This window comes from Egretta garzetta, unplaced genomic scaffold (assembly GCF_000687185.1).
Source record: "Egretta garzetta isolate BGI_Z169 unplaced genomic scaffold, ASM68718v1 scaffold353, whole genome shotgun sequence".
NCBI classification, from domain to species: Eukaryota; Metazoa; Chordata; class Aves; order Pelecaniformes; family Ardeidae; genus Egretta; species Egretta garzetta.
In genome coordinates this window covers 1,757,183-1,779,496 of record NW_009259307.1, presented here as the reverse complement: position 1 = coordinate 1,779,496, position 22,314 = coordinate 1,757,183, and the positions used below count along the sequence as shown (strand labels likewise).

At 38.7% G+C, this 22,314-nt stretch overlaps 1 protein-coding gene across 1 annotated transcript in view; it reads left to right on the top strand.

Moving 5' to 3' along the window:
- Positions 1-3,051: 3,051 nt before the first annotated feature.
- TMC1 (transmembrane channel like 1) overlaps positions 3,052-22,314 on the top strand; it is a 71,451-nt gene continuing 52,188 nt past the window's right edge. Inside the window, exons 1-5 of the mRNA XM_035891733.1 lie at positions 3,052-3,166; positions 3,290-3,662; positions 9,549-9,689; positions 20,682-20,772; positions 22,055-22,136. Of these exons, the coding sequence (XP_035747626.1) occupies positions 3,052-3,166; positions 3,290-3,662; positions 9,549-9,689; positions 20,682-20,772; positions 22,055-22,136 (802 nt within the window). The remainder of the gene's footprint in view (positions 3,167-3,289; positions 3,663-9,548; positions 9,690-20,681; positions 20,773-22,054; positions 22,137-22,314) is intronic.

Genomic DNA, 22,314 nt, shown 5'->3' with positions numbered 1-22,314 from the left:
CCGACCGACTAAACCCCCCGAGCATGATGTTATATGGTATGGAATAGCTCTTTGGTCAGTTTGGGTTAGCTGTGCTAGCTGTGCTGTACTCTCAGCTTGTTATGCACCTGGCCGAGCAGGAGAAGCTCAAAAAGTCCTTGAGTAGTCTGAGCACTACTTGGCAACAGCTGAAAACATCAGGGTGTTATCAACATTCTTCTGGTACTAAATCCAAAACACAGCACTATGCTAGCTACTATGAAGAAAATTAACTCTATCCCAGCTGAAACCAGGACACCACAACAGACACAAGTGAATAACTTTTAATTCTATCCTGACCTTCAGCTTTTATGCTAGTGACACCGTTGATGACATTAAGTAGAGTGCAAGGAAACTGGAGGATCAGAGATTCCTGTTGGCTTCCTGCTTCTTTTAAAAATGAATTCTACAACAGTGCTTTCTGCGTTATACCCCAAGACCTGGGAGAGATCTCCTATTCTGTGGATAAATCAGAATGAGAAGGACAAATCTCTAACATTCTTCATATTAACATGTTTCATCTCTATATAAGCATGGGGCTGTGGAGGCAGGACTGTTCTGAAGTTCAGTTTGGAACTATAATTTTAAATTTTTGCAGAAATAACTCTTGAAGTTGTACTTGTGCTTGTTGGGTTTGTCTGCAGTACCCACTACTCTTCTAGCTGCATGATTCTCTGTCATCACTGGTCATTTTTTCTGGTTTTGTTTTGTGGCAATATATACTATTGTTTGATTTTATGCTTTTTCTTCATTTCTTAAGAACTTTTTCTCTATCACTCATGTGCTTTAGCATTTAATGAAAAAAAGACATAAACATGCAGTAGTCATGATTCAGTCACACTCCCCTCTGGTAGTGTTCCCAGTAGTTTCTTCAAGCAGCCTGAAATTTATTAATTAGTTTAATGCTTTATTTTACCTGAAATGCTGGATTCAGGATAGTGCATTTGTTACCCTTATGCTATTAGTATTAAGCCCCAACAGCTACCTTCTGCCCTGCTTAAGCCTCTGTATTGCATAGTCCATTGTCGCTTTCACTACTATGTCAATATGATGTCAACTCAAGCATGACACACTTTCACTGCTAATGCATATTTCAGTATACATGATAAACCTCCAGCTGTTTGTTTGTTGTATGTGCTCATCAGAATCTGCAGTGAGGCCAATCTTGTACCATTAAAGTTCTTCCCTGGGAATTTCTGTTTGGCTGGAGGAGATCAGCAAAAGCATTAGTTGCAGTAAAAGACCCTGTCCTATTGTTGCATGCAAAGTATCTCTTTAGAAGTGTCCGCCTTCATCTTTGCAAGCTTTCAATAGCAACTTAATGATCTTTGTCAAATGGAGATCCTGTTACTGTCAGCAGCAGAAGGCATGAGTCCAAACAGAACAAAGGAGCACTTATTTTCACATTCCATTGATGATATTGAATGATAACGTTTTTGCAGAGTCCTAAAAAATTATTGTGCAGATACCATGGGAATGATAGAAAATGTAATTACAATGAAATATTTTGTGGAGGGAACTTAGAATCCCTACATATGTCCCAGTTTTAAAATGCCTGTCAAATTCTGGATAAAAACCCTTTGCCTATTATTGCACACAGTGAAACAAGACACTGGATTCCTTCTTGTTTGCAGGCTTACATATTTTACTGCTTTTATTTAATACCGGGTAAAGCTAAGAAGTTGTGCTTAATAGTTAGCCACAGCAGTCCCTAGATAAATCAATTTGTGTATAATTTTTTGATTAATCACTAGTGGCTTAATAAAATTTATAAAAGGAATTAGGGAACTAGGGAATGGATGGAGAAAGAATATAAAGACAATTTCAAAAGTATTACAGATGAGCGAAGAAGGAAGATAACTGTAGTTTCTTCTTGCCTGAAAAATGCAACTATGACATGATCATGACATGTCACCTGTCCTTTCTGTACAGAGGGGAAATTAGACAACATATATTGTCTATAGGAGCAGAATGACAGTTTCCTATTTCTATTAGTGATAATGTTTCTTAGTCTGCTCATTGATCTTCTACTACCCTGTGTTTCTCTATATTTCACTGATGTATTTCAAGTGCTGTGTCACATGTACAAGCTCAAAGATTCTTCAAGATTGCCTATTAGCTCCTGGCTTCTCAGGTATTAGTTGGATTGCTTCTGAAGAAACATCCTTGTGAATACCACTAGCAGTTTCAGGACTGACCCGTTAAATAAGAGGTTCATACCAATATTTGCAGAGTGTATTAATTAAATATTATGATGGATATAAAGCTTATGGAAGAGAGGAGCATGATCCCAGTTTCAAAGTGAACCAGGCAAATGATACTTTCCTATTTATTGATGGGTAGCAGAGATGGAATTTCTTATTGAACTTCTTGAGACTGAAAAGCTTGAGCAAGAGATCCACTCCAAACCAAAGATGTTTCTGAACAGAAATACCACTTGCTTCTGTAAAAAGGCTCTCTCTCTAGAATCTCCAATGTTTTTATCATCCCCTGCATGGTAGAAGAGGAATGTGGTACAGCATATGAGTGAGCTGGGTCAACTTTTGTTAATATGATTAGAGTTTTAGTTGCTGGAGCTGAGAATACAACTCCTCTTTCTTCTGGGACTCTGTTCTTCAGCCATGCTGCAGCTCTGTGAAGCTTCATGCCCTTCAGCCAGTCAAATTGGAAGACGATTCTTTTAAACTTCTTTAATCTCAGCCAGTGCTTGTCTTTCATATGCTTCAGAAAATCTCTGAGAATTGCCTGTGAAGCATTTTCATCTTCCTTGTTCTCTTCCTCAAACTGTAGGATATTGTTATCACGTTTCTTCTTGAGGGTCATCCTGTGCTACATATTTCTTCCATGAGAGGGAGTCCATGGCATCACTTTGGGGCTTATCTGAATGCTGAAGAGAAGTGTAACTATTTTTTCTGTCTTTGTCTTATTTCTTGAAAACTATTTGCCGTGTTCCAAGAAGGTGGGTTTACGAAATGTTGTAAGGGAGTATCATGCAGTAATTGTCAAGAATTTCTTAACCCACCTGCATTCCTAATGACTGATCCATACTTCACATGCATTGGCCTTTGTGTTCACTCCACAGATGGCAGTGATGTTGACAATGAAGAAGGCAGTGCAGCTGAGAACAAAGAAAATGTCAAAGGAACAGGTCAGTGATGTGCATTCCTTTGAGGCCACACTCAGATGTTTTCTATTATCTGAATGAAGGAGGAGGAAAGGTCTCCCTCTAACATACTGCCTTCTCTCGTGTGTTTTTTCTCCTCCACCACAGATAAAGGGGGGAAAAGAGCAACACCGAGAACCAGAAGGGGACATACCAGAGGGAGAGCCAGGCATGGTGGTGAGGAAGATGAGGATGATGAAGACGGGACAAGGAGAGCTGGGCATCGCAGGCACAGAAACCGTAGAGGACGGGGACGAGCAGCTGGAAATGAGGGCAGTGATTCTGATGGGGACCCTGCGAAAGCCAGGAAGAACCAGGCCAATCAGAAATCCAAGGAAGATGGTGAAGATGAGGAAGATGAGAAAGGGGGTAAAAGTGGGAAAGGCAAAAATGAGAAAAAACAGGACAAAAAGGCTGATAAGAAAGGGAAAAAAGAGAAGGCCAACAAGAAGAAAAAAGACAAAAAGAAATCAGGATCTGGGTAATTCAGTAAATTAATTTTTTAATGTAAAACCATGGATATCTTACATAAAACCTGCTTTCATTTATAGCTGTGATATACCAAGAGTCAGTATGACTCTTTTTTGTCATTACAACCCAATTGAAACTGGGCAGGTATTATTTTTTCCTGCAGTGAGGAAATGCTGGCTGAGTGAAATGGAAACTTTCCACAAGACTGTATCCACTTCAGTGGAACAAAGTCAGGGGTTTGTCACAGGTCCAGGGTGGGACCTTGGGAAATCACCAGCCAGGCCCTTCTGGGACTGCCAGTACCCTGAGGATTAGGTCAAATCTGGTCAGGCGGAATGGGAACTCAAACCAAGGTCACCCTTATTGTAGTTAAATATCGTAAGTTTATGAGCCGTTCTCGAGAAAGTGAGTGAAAGTGACAGAGCAGGGGAGCAAATGAGAAAGAGGTGATAACAGGTAAGATCTCTCCTGATTTTTCATTTCCCCAAAACTAAACCCCCCCAAACCCCAAGCTGATAACCCTCCACAGACCCAAGGTCTAGTTTTATTTCCAGTGCAGAACAACAATCATGGCATGTTTCACAAAATCGAGTTCTTGTTTCCCAGCTACGTTTGAGCCAGCTTTTTTAATAAAAGATCGGTCCCAAAATATCAAGAACCCAGACCCAGGGACTGAGATGGGATTCTTACAGTCTGTCTCCCACTCAGTCTTTCTGAAATATTACTGTTCACTTTTCCAAAGCGTTTAATGCAATCTGGAGTCTTTGGAATAACCCACTGACATGGACCCCTTCGGAACGTTATTTTATATCTTTCTGCCATGCTGGCACTCTCTTGCTCCCTGTCCCTTCTTGCGCTATTGAAAGGAAACAACCTCTGGGAATGGTGTATAATGGAGAAAGGAAAAAACCCGGAGTGAGACATGATGTTGCATTAATTTGTCCATGATCCCATTTCAATATACTTCTACCTCATTTCCCTTCCCTCAAGAATGCCTAAAATCTTTCTTTGTGCTGGCTCTTTGCTGTGGTGCCAATTGTACCCCTCTGTGCAATTTCCTGTACTCACATAACAACAGTCCTGAATGTGTCAATCCATGTTTCTTTGCTTACTATTGTCTTCCATTGTAAACATTTATTGAGTGTTAATTAAAAAAAGACCACTGAAAATATAAAATTGAATGAAGGCACAATGTTTTTCATTGCCTTCCAAAGTTCTTAACATTAAAATACATATATTTGGTCTAAATGATTAGAAATCGCTACCTGGATAAATACTTTGTTATTGAAGTAATAAGCATAACAGTTGAGGAAGAAGTGAGGATGCGCTGCAAGATACCCCAAGAACATTATATTTCTAGACTTTTAGGAGATGAGCTGACAAGATTGCAGAGTAATAAATATGCAAATATTTAAAAATATTTTTAAAAGAAAAACAAAAATAATGTAAGAACAAATCAGTAGAATCTGGTATTGTTACCCACTTCCTCTCGCTTACTTTTCACCTAAATTGGGAAAACCTTTTTATGCCCTAATTATTCCACATAAAGGACATAAAGGAATCGTAGATGAACTCTGTCTTCATTCTTTTTGTTCATTCTTTTTCTTTTTTTTTTTTTTTAACCTGATTATTCTGACCTCTGCTAATTCATGGTAGTGAGTTTCAGAGGGTAATTTCACGGTGAAAGGACTTATTTCTGGGTGAGTTTTAAATCTTCTGCTCTTAGATGCTATTGGTTGTTGATGTGGTTGATTCTTACCTGTTCATGAGGGTGTGAGGAGGCCCTGCTCTACACAGTTCACAATCCTCATCCCAAAAATATTAATGATAAATTGCTCCTTGTAATCTCACTGTGAAGATCTATGATATTCCTAGGCTGAAAAGTTATTTTAGTCTTTACTGGCTTGTCTAATTGTGATGGATAGGTCTTAGAAACTGTATGCAGTCACTTAGCTACAAATCCTCGGAGAAGGAATCTTATATTCTGCCTATTCTGTGCAATTTCTGGTTTGCTGTATAGGTCTATATGTGAGCAAATCAACTGATTTTTAGTAGAAATACTCAAGAGTATAAAGTTTATGCAAAAGTCCAGAGGTACACAGAAGATTAAGGCAGTACAGGCACTGCATGTTTTTGCTAGCAGGAAGATTGTTGATGAGCACTAAGTGCCAGAGGATGTATGGGGATTATCAATAAACAATTGAATTTTCACAAAAAACTAGGAAGAAATGTAGTTAAATTTATTCATTCATCGCTCTAGAGCCTTAAAGTTCTACCAGTCCTTGCCCTCCAAGAAAACATTTTCATCTTAATTTTTACCTCTATAAAACAACTTTTACAAAAATCATGAGAAAAGTAGATTACATCCATAAAGAGGAGATGAAACTAAAACCAAAACACAGATCTATAATATGGGCATAAAACCAAAACACGGATTAATATTATGAGCGAGTTCATTATGTCTGTGATTTAAGAAAGCATCATTGATTTCAAGAACTCTACTGACTTAGGAAAAGATGCATTATGTGCATTGAATTGGAGCCAAGGAAGATGGTGGCTTGATGTGAAATTATTTAGTGATGCTTTATGCTCTGTATTAGACCAAAGGTCACAGTGAACCCTTCTGGCCTTCAAATGTATCAATCAAAACCTTTCATGAAAGGCTAGCACTTTCTGTGGCAGCAGACAGAATTCTGATTTCCTGGCTTGAACCTCATAGTGTTCAACGACTCGAGCTAAAGGAAAAAATCTGCTGTAACTGCATTGTTTGACTGTGTAGTGTAAACACTCTTAAAAACAGAATCATAAAATGATAGAATGCTTTGGGTTGGAAGGGACCTTCAGAGATCATCTAGTCCAACCCCCCTGCAGTGAGCAGGGACACCACTAACTAGATCAGGTTGCTCAGAGCCCCATCCAACCTGGTCTTGAATGTTTCCAGGGATGAGGCCTTCACCACCTCTCTGGGCAACCTGTTCCAGTGTTTCACCACCCTCATTGTAAAAAAAATTCTTCCTTATATCCAGTCTAAATCTACCCTGTTTTAGTTTAAAACCATCCCCTTTGTCCTGTCACAGCTGTCCATACTAAAAAGACTTTTCCTGTCTTCCTTATAGGCTCCCTTTAAGTACTGAAAGGCCATAATCAGGTCTCCCTGCAGCCTTCTTTTCTCCAGGCTGAACAACCCCAACTCTCTCAGCCTGTCCTCATAGGAGAGCTGCTCCAGCCCTTGGATCATTTTAGTAGTCCTCCTCTGGACCCGCTCCAACAGGTCCATGTCCTTCTTGTGCTGGGGACTCCAGAGCTGGACGCAATACTCCAGGTGGGGCAGAGTAGAGGGGCAGAATGGCTTTCGTCGACGGGCTGACCACGCTTCTCCTGATGCAGCCCAGGGGCCGGTTGGCTTTCTGGGCTGTGAGTGTGCATTGTCGGCTCATGTCCAGCTTTTAATCCATCAGTACCCCCAAGTCCTTCTTGGTAGGGCTGCTCTCAATCCCTTTATCCCCCAGCCTGCCTTGATACCAGGGGTTGCCCAGGTGCAGGACCTTGCACTTGGCCTTGTTGAACTTAATGAAGTTCACACGGGCCCACCTCCCCAGCCTGTCCAGGCCTCTTTGGATGACATTGCGTCCTTCTGGTGTGTCAGCTGCACCACTCAGCTTAGTGTCATCTGCAAATTTGCTGAGGGTGCACTTGATCTTACTGTCTATGTCACTGATGAAAATATTAAACAGCACTGGTCCCAGTACAGACCCCTGAGGGACACCACTTGTCAACTCTCTCCATTTGGACATCGAGCCATTGACCACTATTACTGATTTCTTGAAGATGTTTAGAAATTTGGAATTTTTATTATATTCCTGGTTCCAAAGGAAAGTGAAAAGTGAAAGACAAAATGTATTTGCAAAGACAAATAAAGTAGTTGTGGGCAATGGACACAAGAGCCAATATTATCCCTGCTTTACCTCTTGTGTTGTGCTTAGCTTCCTTTCCTCAGTAAGTTCACTGCATTAGCACCTACCACTCCTATTTCCCACGACTCTCACTGCAGTCTCATAAAACCATGTATTTCAATTTTGCATAACCCAGCAATCTTCTGTCAAAGGAAATCCTCAGTGTTGGGCGTGTTGCTGTCTGCTTTGTAAAATGCAAAGCAGTTGATTGTAAGAACTAAGGATTTAAAGCTCTCTCAAAGCCAGACTCCTTTAATCCTTTTGTTCTTCTTAAAGACATGACTCTTTTTGCATTATAATGCCTTCAATATTGTATACACAAAGCTTTTTATTGACCTTCATCCATTTGACTTAAGTTTTCTTATAGTTCTTCACTTACTCATTGCAGTACCAGAATAACAATAAATATGTCTGGTGTCCAGCAGCAGTCTTTCTGTCTGTAGTTTTGTATTTTCTGTGGCACTGTTTTTTATAACATGCAGTCTGAAATTTTGTGGCTGAGTTAAGCTTTCTAATGTGACAACCTTTTCAATAAATAGCATTTGAGTTTTCAATAGCAGGGCATCTGATAGATAAGACCCTCTTTCTTTCCTGTGCTAACTTACTCCTGTGTGTCTGAAAATTTTAAACTGATCCCCTGCAGCTTTTGCTATAATGATGTGTATCTCACAAAACCTAAAGGTAGATGACCAATGAGAAATTGTATTTTGATGTATTGCAAAAAGAATCCTGCTTTTATTGTATTCATTTGTTTTGATAATTTTCATAAATATTCTTGTGGATAAACCCTTTTGTCCTTTATGTCACACAAATCTTTAACTATAGATGTGTTATCTGTTTTGGTAGAAGAAAAAGTTTAAAATTATTTAGTCATGCAGAGGATAGAAACTATACGATCAAGTGACTTAGGAGGTAATGAATCATTCAGCTCTGACATCAGATTTTGAATATCAAACTCTCAGAAAGGTGAATTATAAGCAAAACAGCATGAAAACTGCTTACTTGATAAAGTCTGAATTAACTGTTCCCAAAACAAACTAGAAATCTGTCTTAAAACACCCTCCGTACGTTTTCAAACATTCAAAACAGAAAAAAAAGGCAAAAGAAAACACAACAAGAAACAAACAAATGCATCAAACTGCTCTTACTAAGAGCTTACATAGTGTAATCTACTCGGTAGTCGTCACTGTCAGGTTGTTAGGGCAGGATGTCACAGTCTAGTGATTTCCTTTTTATCATTTTTCTGTTTGCTGGCATAAGAAGAGGAAACACCTGTTGCTAATGATGACATGTAAGATTGCTCATGGAATAGGGTATCTATGTAGGGTTTAGGAAATTTACCTTAATCAGCAATGCTTTCCAAAGATACCACAAACCAGTGCATGGAGGTGCCGTTTCTGTTGCATCTGTGCTACACCACAACCTTGCTGCAATGTGGCTTTGAATCTTTCCCACCTTTGAAACGTTACTGTCTTGACCAATGGATGGGCTGTCATCTGGTGTTTAAACTTGTCCTTGCTGTGGCTGCAGTGTCTCTTTTCTCTTCTGTGCACACTGAAGTGGGGTGAACAAGTTAATTTTTATATGGCTGCAGTTATAATGCCCATTGTGAGTTTGGGTTGGACTCTTAGGAAGCTGGTTATTCCTGTAGGAGCAATCATTGGCTGTCAGACACATCTCCAGAAGTGCTGCCCACCCTCCATGGGATGCTCTGAGTGCAGTGCTGGTTCAGCTGTGGCTCTGAGCTTTGTGTGCAGGCTTTGCCTTTCATACTAAAATTAATAACAAGTCTAAATGAACTGTGCCCTCCTTTCTGTGCACCAGTGAAGACATTTATCTAGGTCCCAAAGTTAACAAGAATTAACACCAAGTATGTGCTTCAGTGAAAAATTCTGTCCTTTCTGAATTTTGGTCATGGTTTTTGTTCCTGCTTTTGTTTGAAGCTCTGATTCTGACTCTGAGGAGGAGCCGATTACAGAGGAGGAATTGGCCAAGCTGAAAGAAGAGGTAGAAGAAAAAAAGAAACTAATCGCCACGCTACGCAACAAACCATGGAAGATGAAAAAGAAGTTGTCTGTCCTCAAGTATGGTTTGATTTCTGTAGTGAATATCTGCCATCCTGCTTTGCACTTTGCACTGTTTTTCTGAACTTTCACTTTATTTCTAGCCTTACTGACACAATTAACTTCAAATGATCTCTAATCTCTCTTTCACAGGATGTGCTTTCACAGAAAGTAGAGGTAAATGGCATTGCAGATCAGTACTTTCCTGTCTCTGTAGACCTGAAATCAAATACGAAAAACTCAGATATTTTTATTTTTTAAGTTGCCATTGCACCTCCCTGCAAAATGTTTAATTTTTTTCAGTTAGGTTAATGTCGGTAAACTCTTCTGTTGATAAGTTTAATATCTCATTCAAGAAAAATGATCCAATTCCAGGAATAACTCAAGATTACTGGCGTGGGAAGAGGGGATTTATCTTTCTGTTCTAACTCTTTGGAAAGAAAAACAGATTTTGTTTAACTTATGAAAAAGCAATCTGATTGGAAACTGAGCTCACATTTTCATGCATTTTTAAGTATGCCACATATGAAACTGTATTTTACCCTAGCAAACCTATCACTACATTTTCATAAAGGCTAAAAATTAAGTTTTCATTTACAGATAAATTTCCACCAAACACAGGAAACTGGGTAAACATAGAGAACTTTATTCTTTTGCCAGAAAGTGCAAGGTCCTGCACCTGGGTACAGAGCAACCCCTGGAACCAATACAGGCTGGGGGATAAAGTGATTGAGGGTAGCCCTGCAGAGAAGGACTTATGTGTACTGGTGGATGAAAATCTGGACATGAGCTGGAAATGTGTACTTGCAGCCCAGAAGGCCAACCCTACCCTGGGCTGCATCAAGAGAAGCATGGCCAGCAGGTTGAGGGAGGTAATTCTGCCCCTTTCCTCTGCTCTGGTGAGACCTCACCTGGAGTACTGCGTCCAGCTCTGGGACCCTCAGCACAAGAAGAACATGGACCTGTTGGAGCAGGTCCAGAGGAGGGCTACTAAAACGATCCAAGGGATGGAGCACCTCTTCTGTGAGGAAAGTTGTGGTTTAGCCTGGAGAAGAGAAGGCTCCAGGGACACCTTACTGTGGCCTTTCAGTATTTAAAGGGGGCTTATAAGAAACAGGGAGACAGAATTTTTAATAGGGCCTGTAGCAATAGGACAAGGGTTAAACTAAAAGAAGGTAGATTCAGACTAGATATAAAGAAGAATTTTTTTACAGTGAGGGTGGTGAAACACTGGAACAGGTCAGAGGGAGTGGGAATATCCGTCCTTTCTGGCTTTAAAAACCTATGTTACTATGAAACTTTTGTAGTTGGGTGAGCGCTTCTAGTCATCCTCAGTGAATGCTAAATTACTGCTTTTTTTTTTTTTTTTTTATGATCTGAGGTGGGCTTTCTCAATTAAACCAATAGTGAGTTTTCAAAGTCCCACCCTTGTTATCTGCCTTTTTATCTTAACAATTTCTTTATTAATATCCAGGGTGAAGAGGTCCTATACATTCAGCATGGACAGGAATTCTACCAAAAAGTCCATTAGTTTATCAATTTTTAAATACTTATGTTTATGAAATCTGGACTAGGAGACTAGACATGCATTCAATTCTATTTGCTGACATCAGAAGGTATATTTTAGTAAAAAATATGCATGAATGTGCTCTTATGGCAGTTTGCAAAAATGTTTTTTTTTCCTGTGCTACAGCCCTCTCTGAAGTAGGCTTGGAAGCATTTTATCAGTTTATTTGCCCTAGAAAAATGTGTATTCCAAAAGCAAATGACAGTCCTTCAGATTAGCTTGTTTATTTTGAATCTACTTTTATTAACTGAAGTATTATGTTTATTGCTGTGTTTCTCTGCCAGATAAGATTCCAAAAATAGTCATCTTTTATTCCAGGTAATCCCATTCAGATTGTCACAGTTCTGTCAGAGCCATGCAAATCTCAGCAGACAAAACCCATCAATCCAGAGAACAACTGGAATACAAAATAAAAGCTAAAACCTAATATTTGGTCACATTTTTAAATGTGTGGGCTGAGAATTAGGCATTTAAGTCTGTGTTTAACATCTTAGATGAAAATGATGGAATTTGGAAGCACTCAGTACCTTTGAAAAAATCAAACCCCATCATTTACATACCAAAATACAGTCATAGACTAAGTTTTCTAGAGTCCTGTTTTTGTAGCTGGCCTTTTGGAGCCTAAGTTCAGCTGAGTTGTAATGGAAGACCTGGTGTTACGATGCTGCTCAAAATAAGAAGTAATATCTTATCAGTGGGCGCTCTATTATGACTGTAGTTATAACAATACAGAAGTGTCTGTATCAGCATATTTTAGGGTATCTATGTATTTGGTTTGTATTTTAGCAAGTTATTTAAGTTTTATACCAGAATCATTAGTCTGATAGATTGACATTATTCTTGTACATGTGGGGAAATGGACACACACTGGTTTTAAGTGCCTTAAATCTGTAAATCAATAAGAAGTGACTTTTGATTACTTTTGAAGAGATATTAACATCTCTTGCCTTTGAAACTTTTGATCAACATTTATTATTGGTGAGTATTTCCCTATGTCATCTGCTTCTTCCCCTGTGCATTTTTAAGAGCATTATGGGATGCGTGGGGAAACAAAAGAAGCCTATCTTCTTAGAGGTAGAAGAAATTTCCCTATTCTTTGTCTTCCAGCTTCCACAATAGAGAGATACATCACTGGAGATTTCTTCTTAGCATTATGAGAAGTGTTCTTTACTGTGAGCCACACCCCACTTCCATGTTTGTCTGTATTAACACTTATTTTTTTCCAAGAATGGAAAAAAAATGCTCCCCAGGAATGCTCAAGGTATGCATTGTTACATATTTGTGATGAAATAAGAACAAAACCCCACTTTTAAAATATTATTTTGAAAAGTGAATATTAGGGTTGATTAGGACTTTTCATTCTAAATATTATTTTTTAAAAGAAGTGTTAATTTGTCAGAACAAACTATTTTTGGGGAAAGATCTAATTTCAACTGAATTTTGTGTTTTAAAAAAGCAATAAGAAATTTTAAATTGTTGAAACATTTTGTTTCAGCATTTTTAAGACCAAACAAACCCCTTGCTTTGATGATTCAAACCTGGTTTACCCTGAGGGGGCATTTTTTCATAGCTTAAAAAGTACAGGGTAGAAAAGATGATTTCTGCTTAGCTCTAGTGACTACTTTGTAAAATAGTTAATCTTTTCCTTCATTCCTTTGTTCTGAAAATGTGTGAACGAACAACAACTTTAGATCACAGATGCAGAACTAGTTGCTGTGTAGAAAATGCCTTCTGTCAAAACCTGGCTGAGATATTCATTGCTGAAATGACATTCTTAATAGAGATGCACTGCTAAATTAGACCAGCTCTAATTTCTAATTTACATCCCCGTGTCTAGAAAGATGCATTTCAAATAGCTCCTGATTGTTCTCTGAAGAACGGTGACTGAGGACACAGCTCTGCTGCAGCATCCCTCTGCAGTTTGAAGTTAAGCCGTGCCAACACTGTCACTTTAACCTCACCTTGAGACACCATGGTCACATCTTTATAGGCCTGGAGATGTGAAAAAAGTGAGGAAGAAGCCACAGAGAGGAATGAAAAGATGGTATGCAGGACACAGCATCACCACTCTCCCAGGCCCTAAGCAATAAACATGTTAAGCTGCGGACTTGGGGGACATGGTGGTCTGTGTTGTTGAGAGCATGAGTGTGACTGGAGTCCAGACTTTTTCTCATTTCCAAGACAAATATTCTTCTTCAGAAGAGTTTTCTTCTTCTTTTAATTTTCTTTCCATTACAAGGTTTGCAATTACTGTTGTTGTGCCTTTTCTATGGGAAATGGTAATTTGTGCACATTTCCTCTTGACAATGCCTACTCAGGCCAGCACAAAATTACATGAAGAGCCATCAGATGATAATGCTCATCAATCATTATTTACAAGACTGAGTTTTAGAGAAGGGGGGTTAAACTATGTAAAAGATTTTTGGATTAGAAAAAGGTACAAAAAGTAAAACTTACGGGCCACAGCTTCAGCTGTTGCAAATTGGAAAACCTCTAGGGAAAGCTATCCCAATTTACCTCTGAGCACCTAATTTTGGGGACTGCATCCCTGTCTGTGCATTATCCTGTTTGGATTTTGCACAGGTATGAAGGAAAGGGAAGGTGTAAAAGCTGTGCTACTCTGTTTGGCTCTGGTATACTAATCTCACTCCCCTTAACACTTTAGATAGCCAAAGTTTTGTGCTCTAAAATAGCAAAGACTATTAACAGCTATGTAGTTTATATCCACCAGCAAAGCCTGTTATGGTACTATATAATCAGAGAATTGAGTACAAGAATCCAGAAGTGTGCCAACAGTGGTCTCAGTTCAAAACTGTACTGCAAGCCAGTTAGCAAACTATCAAAACAAGTGAAATGAGAATTTAAAGAAAAAAAAAAAAAGCAGTCAAATGTCAAGCTTAGAGCCTTTTAAAGGACTTCCAATTAAATACAGACCATAAAATGAGCAATGACAACTTTTTGTTTTTTCTAAGGAAAACAGAGCAGAGCAGTGTCCTCTTTATCTGCCAGGGACAGAACATGATGTGACTTTACAGTATTTTTTTAGCATCATTTATTTTATTACAGGACTTCCATTACCCATCAAAACAGATAAATTGGAAACAGAATATTTTATAAGTATACAAACCCCAAAGATACATAAGGTGCATGTGTGGGATGGTGGAAGTTTCTCATCTTTGGATGCACTCTTTGTATTCCAATGAATCAGTATTTCATCTCTCTTACTGCAGACATACTGGCAGTCCTGGAGGCCAGCTGGGTATTAAATAACACTATAATTTGCCCATTATTACTGCTGAAATGCTTTTCAAGTGAGACGTGCCTGACAACAGCTGTTCTGCAGTCAGGTTTTAGCCAGCCTTTTTAAGACTTGGAGAAGTCCTGGGTGATCAATATTAATATGACATTTCTTTTTAATGAGTTTTTAGATCTTGGAGACCTAAACCTTTCTGAACTGTTACTGAAAAATGTGAACAATCCACTTGAATCCTATTCATTAACAACAACCTCTGAAAGCTGTAATTCATCCTCTCTCTGCAACACTGGAGTGCCCGAAGTACTGTACACCTAGCACTTCAGAAGCTGTAACTCCACACCTAGTATTAATAATTAACTCAGGCTTCTCTGGGACAATAATGCCTGGCCCCATGCAATATTTATTAGTTCGTTGTGTCTGTAATTCAATTAATAAGGTTTCTCTGAAGCTTCTTTAAATTCACAGTTAGCTAACAGGGCACACTTTGGCCTACCTTGTGATATAGATAATTTACCTATAACACATGATACCAGTGATTACAAAGCTCAGTTTTGTCGCTTCGCGTTGTTTTTGACACGTCCTCATGTTAGTGAAGTTGCATTAGTTCCAAGTAGGTGTGCATATATATATATATATGTGCATGTGGTTTTGGTTGTTGTTGTGGTTTCTAAAACAGTTCTATGCATTTAGGACTACGTTTTATTGCTGGATCATTCTCCCTGACCTCATATTCTATTTTTAGCACAAAAGAAATAGAGGAAAGGACAAAGTATGGCAAAAGTCTGCAGGGATGTACAAATAGAGGTCTTTCAGTGAGATGATTTAGACATCAAGGTAAAAACCTGAATTAAGTAACATGCTGGATTATATTTAACAAAAAAGAGAATGTCACAGACAGGGAAAGGACATTGCAAACCTCTTCCCTGACTGAATGATCCCAAGGCATTGTTGAACTTTTAAAGCCAGGAAGCTTAAGTAGAAGTCAGGGAAAGGTCTCCTTGACCTACAAATCACAGTGGTCAGGAGTAACCCAGTGGGACTAAGCTGCTGCAAAGCTGGTGAGGGAAGAAAAGCTGAGGCAGAGAAGGAAAACGTGTTCTGTTTGGTGGCTCCAGCATTGTTTGATAGTTACGGTTTCTGTATTACTTCCTTGAGTATGACTGCACACATGTTTCTACTCCATCACCCATAGGCCCCCTTTCAGGCTCTGCTTGTGCACTGTATTTGCTTTTCAGATATTTCATTAAACCTCTGGTGGGAATTTTTCATAGAACCAAGTGCTATTGAGATTTGTATTTAGCTACAAACTAAATAGGATCTTTAAGTCATGCAAATTTTCATGGGTGCAGTGAACACATAGGCTGCTGTGGGGCACTCCTCTGTATATTTTCATGTAAGGGTTCCCTTGTAAGACTTAGTCTCCCTAAATGAGAGGAATGAAAATGACATTTAGAATGTTATTGGTAAAATCCACTGCACACCAAAAGGTAAGACGTGCTTGTAGAACATCAAAGGTAACATGATTTCTTTTATTTCAAGACTGGAAGAAGACTTTCACTCTTTTCTTTCACAAAGTAATTTATTAAAAAAAAAAATTATTTTTCTTCAACTACATAATAATAGTAGAATCATTCAGGTTTGAAAAGACCTTTAAGATCATCAAGCCCAACTGTTAACCTAACACTGCCATCCCACCACTAAATCGTGTCCCTAAGCAGTCTTTTAAATATCTCCAGGATGGGGACTCAACCACTTCCCTGGGCAGCCTCTTCCAATGCTTGATGACCCTTTTGGTGAAAAAATTTTTCCTAATGTCTAATGTGAACCTCTCATGGCACAACTTCAGGCCATTTCCTCTTGTCCTATCACTTGTTACCTGGGAGAAGAGACCGACATCCACCTCACTACAACCTCCTTTCAGGTAGTTGTGCAGAGTGAGAAGGTCTCCCCTGAGCTTTCTTTTCTCCAGGCTGGACAATTCCAGTTGCCTCAGCTTCTCCTTACAAGTCTTGTTCTCGAGACCCCTCACCAGCTTTGTTGTTCTTCTTTGGACATACTCCAGTGCCTCAACATCTTTCTTGTAGCGAGAGGCCCAAAACTGAACACAGTGTTCAGGATGTGGCCTCACCAATGCTGAGTACACAGGGACAAGCACTCCCCTACTCCTGCTGGTCACACTATTCCGGATACAAATCAGGATGCTTTTAGCCTTCTTGGCTGCCTGGCCACACTGCTGGCTCATATTCAGCTGGCTCTTGACCAACACCCCCCAGGTCCTTTTCCACTGAGCATCTTTCCAGCCACTCTTCCCCAAGGCTGTGATGTTGCATGGGGTTGTTGTGATCCAAGTGCAGGACCTGGCACTTGACCTGCTTGAATCTCATACAATTGACCTCAAACCATTGATCCAGCCTGTCCAGATCCCTCTGTAGAGTCCTCCTACCCTCAAGCAGACTGACAGTCCCACCCAATTTGGTGTTGTCTGCAAACTTACTGAGGGTGCAATCAATCCTTCCCAGATCATTGATAAAGATGTTAAACAGAAGTGGCCCAGAACTGATACCTGGGGAACACCACTTGTGACAGGCTACCAACTGGATTTAACTCTATTCACCACAACACTTTGGGCGATATAGCATGTGATACTTTTTTATTAACTTCGCAATGATTATTACCTATGAGATGGTTTTGGCTACTACTTCACAAGAATGGGAAATATTAATAGCCACAGTTTTTAATGCATGTTTGAAACATCTTGTGGTCAGTGTGAAATATGCATTAATGTCAAGAGTCCTATTAATTCAAAAAATCATAGTGTATTATAACTGGATTAGAAGGCAAATACAGTATAAATGGAATACTAAAATACTTGGAATTAGCCAATTTTTTCAAGATTTATACAACTTTATAAGTATAGGAAAGCAATTCATGAAAAAATGAAGTTGCTTCATACTTTCATGAAAATGAAAGAAGCTTCACAAATATTGTGCACGCATGGATCCAACGAGTTTTGTGCTCTGGTCTTGCATGTGTAACTCAGTTAACCGTCTGTGTAACCACCCAGTAAGAACTTTAACTGGTATCAGATCATTGTCTGGTTTGTTTGTGCAGAAATGATTAACTTAGTCCAATGCAGACCAATGGAGTGAAATGTGAGAAAAACAGATTATAAAGTAGTAACATTTAGGGGAGGTTTATAACAGTTCTGTAAACAGCACACATTAGAGTGGAGCAGTAATGGAGAAGAAGGGATGCCGGGAGAAAGAAAGCCTCAACCACTGACAAAGTAAAACCCAGGCAAGCATTCATGAGAGCCAGAAACATTAAGCCTGGAGATTTGGATCATCACCTTCAAAAAGCAATATTTTATTTTGTCCTGGAGAAAAATCTTGAATACTGCTATCACTGTAACTTGCAAGACGGCTTGATGGAGAGTCCAGAAGGCAGAGAGGGATAAGAAATACTATTTTTTGTAAAAAATCTTGTAAGAAAACATTTCAAACAAGTGAACAGAAGGCTTGGATTAAGAGTTTAAAATAAATATTTTTATTACTTCAATTTTGGAAAGTTCCTTCTTGTTTTGGCTTAGCATAATTTTATAGCAGAACATGTTTGTGGAGAACTTTTGTGTTCAGCTGCAGATGCAAAATGTGTTCATATCCTCTATGGAGGATTTTTTTATGTGTTAATAGTTGTTTTCATATTATCCCCTTAAATTTCTAACTTACTGCTTCGCAGAAGATAAAAAGAACCTACAATTTGAAATCTTCGTATTCTGCAACATAACTGTACACAATTAGTGACTGAAAGTACAAGTTTTCTACAGCTCTGTAGGTTTTGATTTCAGTAACTTTTCATGAACAAACTCCAGTGGTTGAATTACCTTGAGATAGAAGCGGTGGTAGAAGGTTTTCCTCTTAAGTCCCAAATATGATATGCTGACTTGGGAGACTGGTAAATGTCCAGTTTATTGATTCTGGCTGCCTTTATGGTACTGGTCTGGCACTGACCGCTGAGTTTACGAGGAAGCTGCCATCTGCTGTTGGGACTGCCTTATATCTCCTGAAAGCTCAATAAGATTTTAAATCCTGAGGACCTGCGTTTATAAGGTACTTTTGGCCACTTGGTTTCCTGTAGCTGAAAGAATCTGTTTCTCTGACTTATTTGAGAAAGCTGAAATTTAAGAGTAGAATTTTTTGAGAATCAAAATGAAAGAATGAGATGTGAGCGCTGAGCCAGAAAACCTCTGAAGGCCTCAAAAGTAGCTTCGAAAATAAAGAAGGCTCAGTCAGTGTCAAAGTTAGCTCAAGTACAGAAAGATCAGACTCCAAAATCCATAATACAAAATGTGATCTAGAAGCGCAGAATTGAGAGTAAGGGGTCTAGACCATTAAAAAGACACTGACTTGGTCCCTGAGGAACACTTTGAAGTGGTGAATAAGAGGGATGTGTGGCTGGGGTGGTGGCTGGGTATTTCATCTTTTTTATCTGAAGCTGTGCATGCCTTGTGCCACAGGGAAAAGAAAAAAAAAAGAGTGATTGGATTGGGATTCATGTCATTGTATGTAGCTTTTTGCTTCTGCCACCTGTGTCTTTGGAGGAGAAAACAGGATCTCAGGTGGTGGAAAAAGGCATGCTGAGCTCCTGGGAACGTCAGGTGAACTGGCACTCGTCTTTATGCCTCACCAGCTGGGTTTAGGTGTGAGCACGCAGAAGGTGAGAGTGCTCAGAGGGCTCTCACCCTCTCACCTCAGAGGGAAAGTTCTCAAAGAGGGAAAGCTAAAGTCAGTAGCTCAATTTTGTGCCATTTTGGGAAGCATAGAAACAAAAGGCTGTTTGAAGCCTTGGTACTGCAAGCTAGAGACTGGTGCAGTAGGTGTCTAGTGGGGAAAGGTTTTGATAGGTCTTCAAATGATAGTATGAAGATCACCCTAAACATTTGCATTTACTAGAAATACATGGCATTTTTAAAGATGTTGAGATTTTTAACTATGAGTTAAGAGAAATTATGACATGGCTAATAGCCTTCTTTACACATAATTTTAATTCTCCTTTATCACAGCTACACCACTATTCTGCCAATGCCATCATCAGAGTTTGCAGTTTAAGACAATCTTTTTGCTTGCTTATATAAAATATGTGAGCAGAAGATAAAAGCATAATAATTCATTTCACTCAGTGAATTTATTTGTAGTGCTTCTGGAGAGACTTGCATCACAATTAACATATTCCCAATAGTCTACCTTTTCCCACGTGCTTAGTGTAAGACTTAGTACAATATACAAGGCTTTGCTGTGATCTGCTGCGACGGCAAAATAGTTATACAGTCTTGTGTATACACTGACAACTAGGAATTCTTACTCTGTTTTCTAGTGTTTTAGATCAGGACGTTTAGCCTTCAGGGCATATTTTCTCAGTAGAAATACACATGAAAATCATATTTATAAATGAAAATTAGATTAAATGGAGGAGACATTAGTATGCTTTTGATCTCATCTGTTTATTGTCTTAATTTACAGTCATAATGCATTTTTAAAACAATTTTAAAATCTTCCTTTCACATTTGTATCACCAGGGTATTATTTAACTTCCATATCTTTATAAGCAAACTTTTAGTCTTTTGGGGACCACTGAACCTACACTTCTAAGAAATGATTCCAAGAATGGTACAGTTAAAGATGATATATGCAGAAATTCTGAAGAGTTTAATTAAATCTAGTCTTGAGGAGGGTAGACACAGGGGAACTGAGGCTCTAGTGTATACAGATCTCTAAAATAAAAAAATTAAAATAAATTTCCCTTAGGTAGCTGGACAACAATTTATATTAGGTGGAACCAGGAGGAGCAACAGTTTGTGAGTGGCACAAATGGGCAGCAACTGAATTGCAAAAGAAAGTCACTGTGGCTAAAAATGTTTGATAGCATTAACTGGATGTAGGCAGATCTAAGACCTCCAAATGCATTTGGATTAAAGCAGAAGACTGCAGTTGCTTGTTCTGTTTGCACTACATACGATTAGTCTTCTGCGAAATACAAAATCTCAGACCTTTTCTTTCTAAAATTTACTAAGGGAACAAGATAATACAAAACTCTATGAGGAGTCAGAACACACAAAATACTACATTGCTATGGCAGAGAAAATATCAAATTTACCATAGCATCATCTATATCTCTTGCGCTTATTTCCCAGGGAAGCCCAGCTTTTTGTTGAAAAGTTTGAAGGTGCTCTTGGAAAAGGAAAAGGAAAAAAATTCTATGCATACAAAGTGATGATGACCAAGGTAAACTTACTATTTCACTAACTTAATGTAATGGAAATGGGGAGCCTTTTGTGGATTATTGCCATATGTACGCATCTTCCAAAATAGGGTTTCTTTCCTGTCTTTGCATTTTAACACTTTTATTTCCACTGTTCTTGTGTGAAAAGACTTCTAATGCAAGCTCACAGTCTGATTGAGACTTGTTATGGAAGCAAAAATCAACTGTTTTGCAAGAGTTTGCAAGAGTTAAAGATCTTGTGAAAGTTAATTTCTCTTGACGTAGATTGGGTTTTTCTGTTGACTGAATCCAGAGCTCAGTCTTTCCCTTTCAGTGAAAAATCAAAAAGTGTCTTTTTGTCCCACAGCAAAAATACTATAAGCATCTCCATGTAGCCATGGCTCTAGGGCCATGTATATCCTGGGAAGAAATAGGGCTATGTAGCATTGTGACTGAAAGGCCAAACAGTGGGTGCTGAGGACCCAATGTCCACATAATATGGCATTCTGGCAGGTCTTTCTTTGGGTTAAGACCCAAAGGACCTGTGTGGTCCCAAAGGCTAAATACCTAGTAGCAGTGGATGATGGATTAGCATGCTCCTCAAGTACACTCCTCAAGTACATCCTTTGGCTTAGTTTTATGCTCTGACACTGCTTTACAGCGCAAATGTAAATGTGGTAAATTGGGATGATTTGGGAGATTCACTTCAAAAGCACACTCTTGCCCCAGACTAAAATGCTTATGCAGAATGATGCTAAGAGTATTTGTCAGGACTACTTGCTATGGCCAAGTTTACCCTTAATTAGAAGGGATTTTCTACAGGCAGTTGTGTATTCAGGTCTCATAATCATTAATGTTCAGAAAAAATAATTAGGCTTTCAAAGATGGCTAGACACAGGAAGCTCAATTACAGAAGTTATATTTATGCAATAGATAAACTACTGGGTAGAGTAATTGTAATTAAATGACACAGCTTGAGCTCCAGATCTGAATTTTGAATAGCAAAGGAAATAACAAATTAAATTCTCAGAAACAATTCTAAAATAAATGAATAGCATGAAAGGAAGGGATTATTTAATCATTCTTCTTGTGGAAGAAATAGGGGCTTCACACAAAGCTAGTAGGAGACATATTCAGAACAAACAGACAGAGATGGTTCTTCTTAAGCTAGTACTTCTATTGCAGTGAGTTCTGCCAAAGGATACTGTGGTTGATTAAGGGGTTACATTAGCTCAAGGGGAAATTGAGCATCTGGATGATGGTCTTTTTTTTTTTTTTTTTTTTTTGATCTGTGACCCTTTTCAGAAATGGATGAAATTTCAAAGAGATTTTGAGAATTTTAAGACAGCCTGCATACCCTGGGAAATGAAAATTAAGGAGATTGAAAGTAAGTACTTATGGAAGGTAATAAAGAATAGTCTCTAGTATCATATTCCTGATGCATGACAAAATGGTAGATTACTTTTTGATACTTTTGAAATACGTGTCTATATTCAATGTGTAGCATAAAATCAATGAGTATGTATTTTTCATTAATATTTACTGAGCTTGACATTATAGCTAGT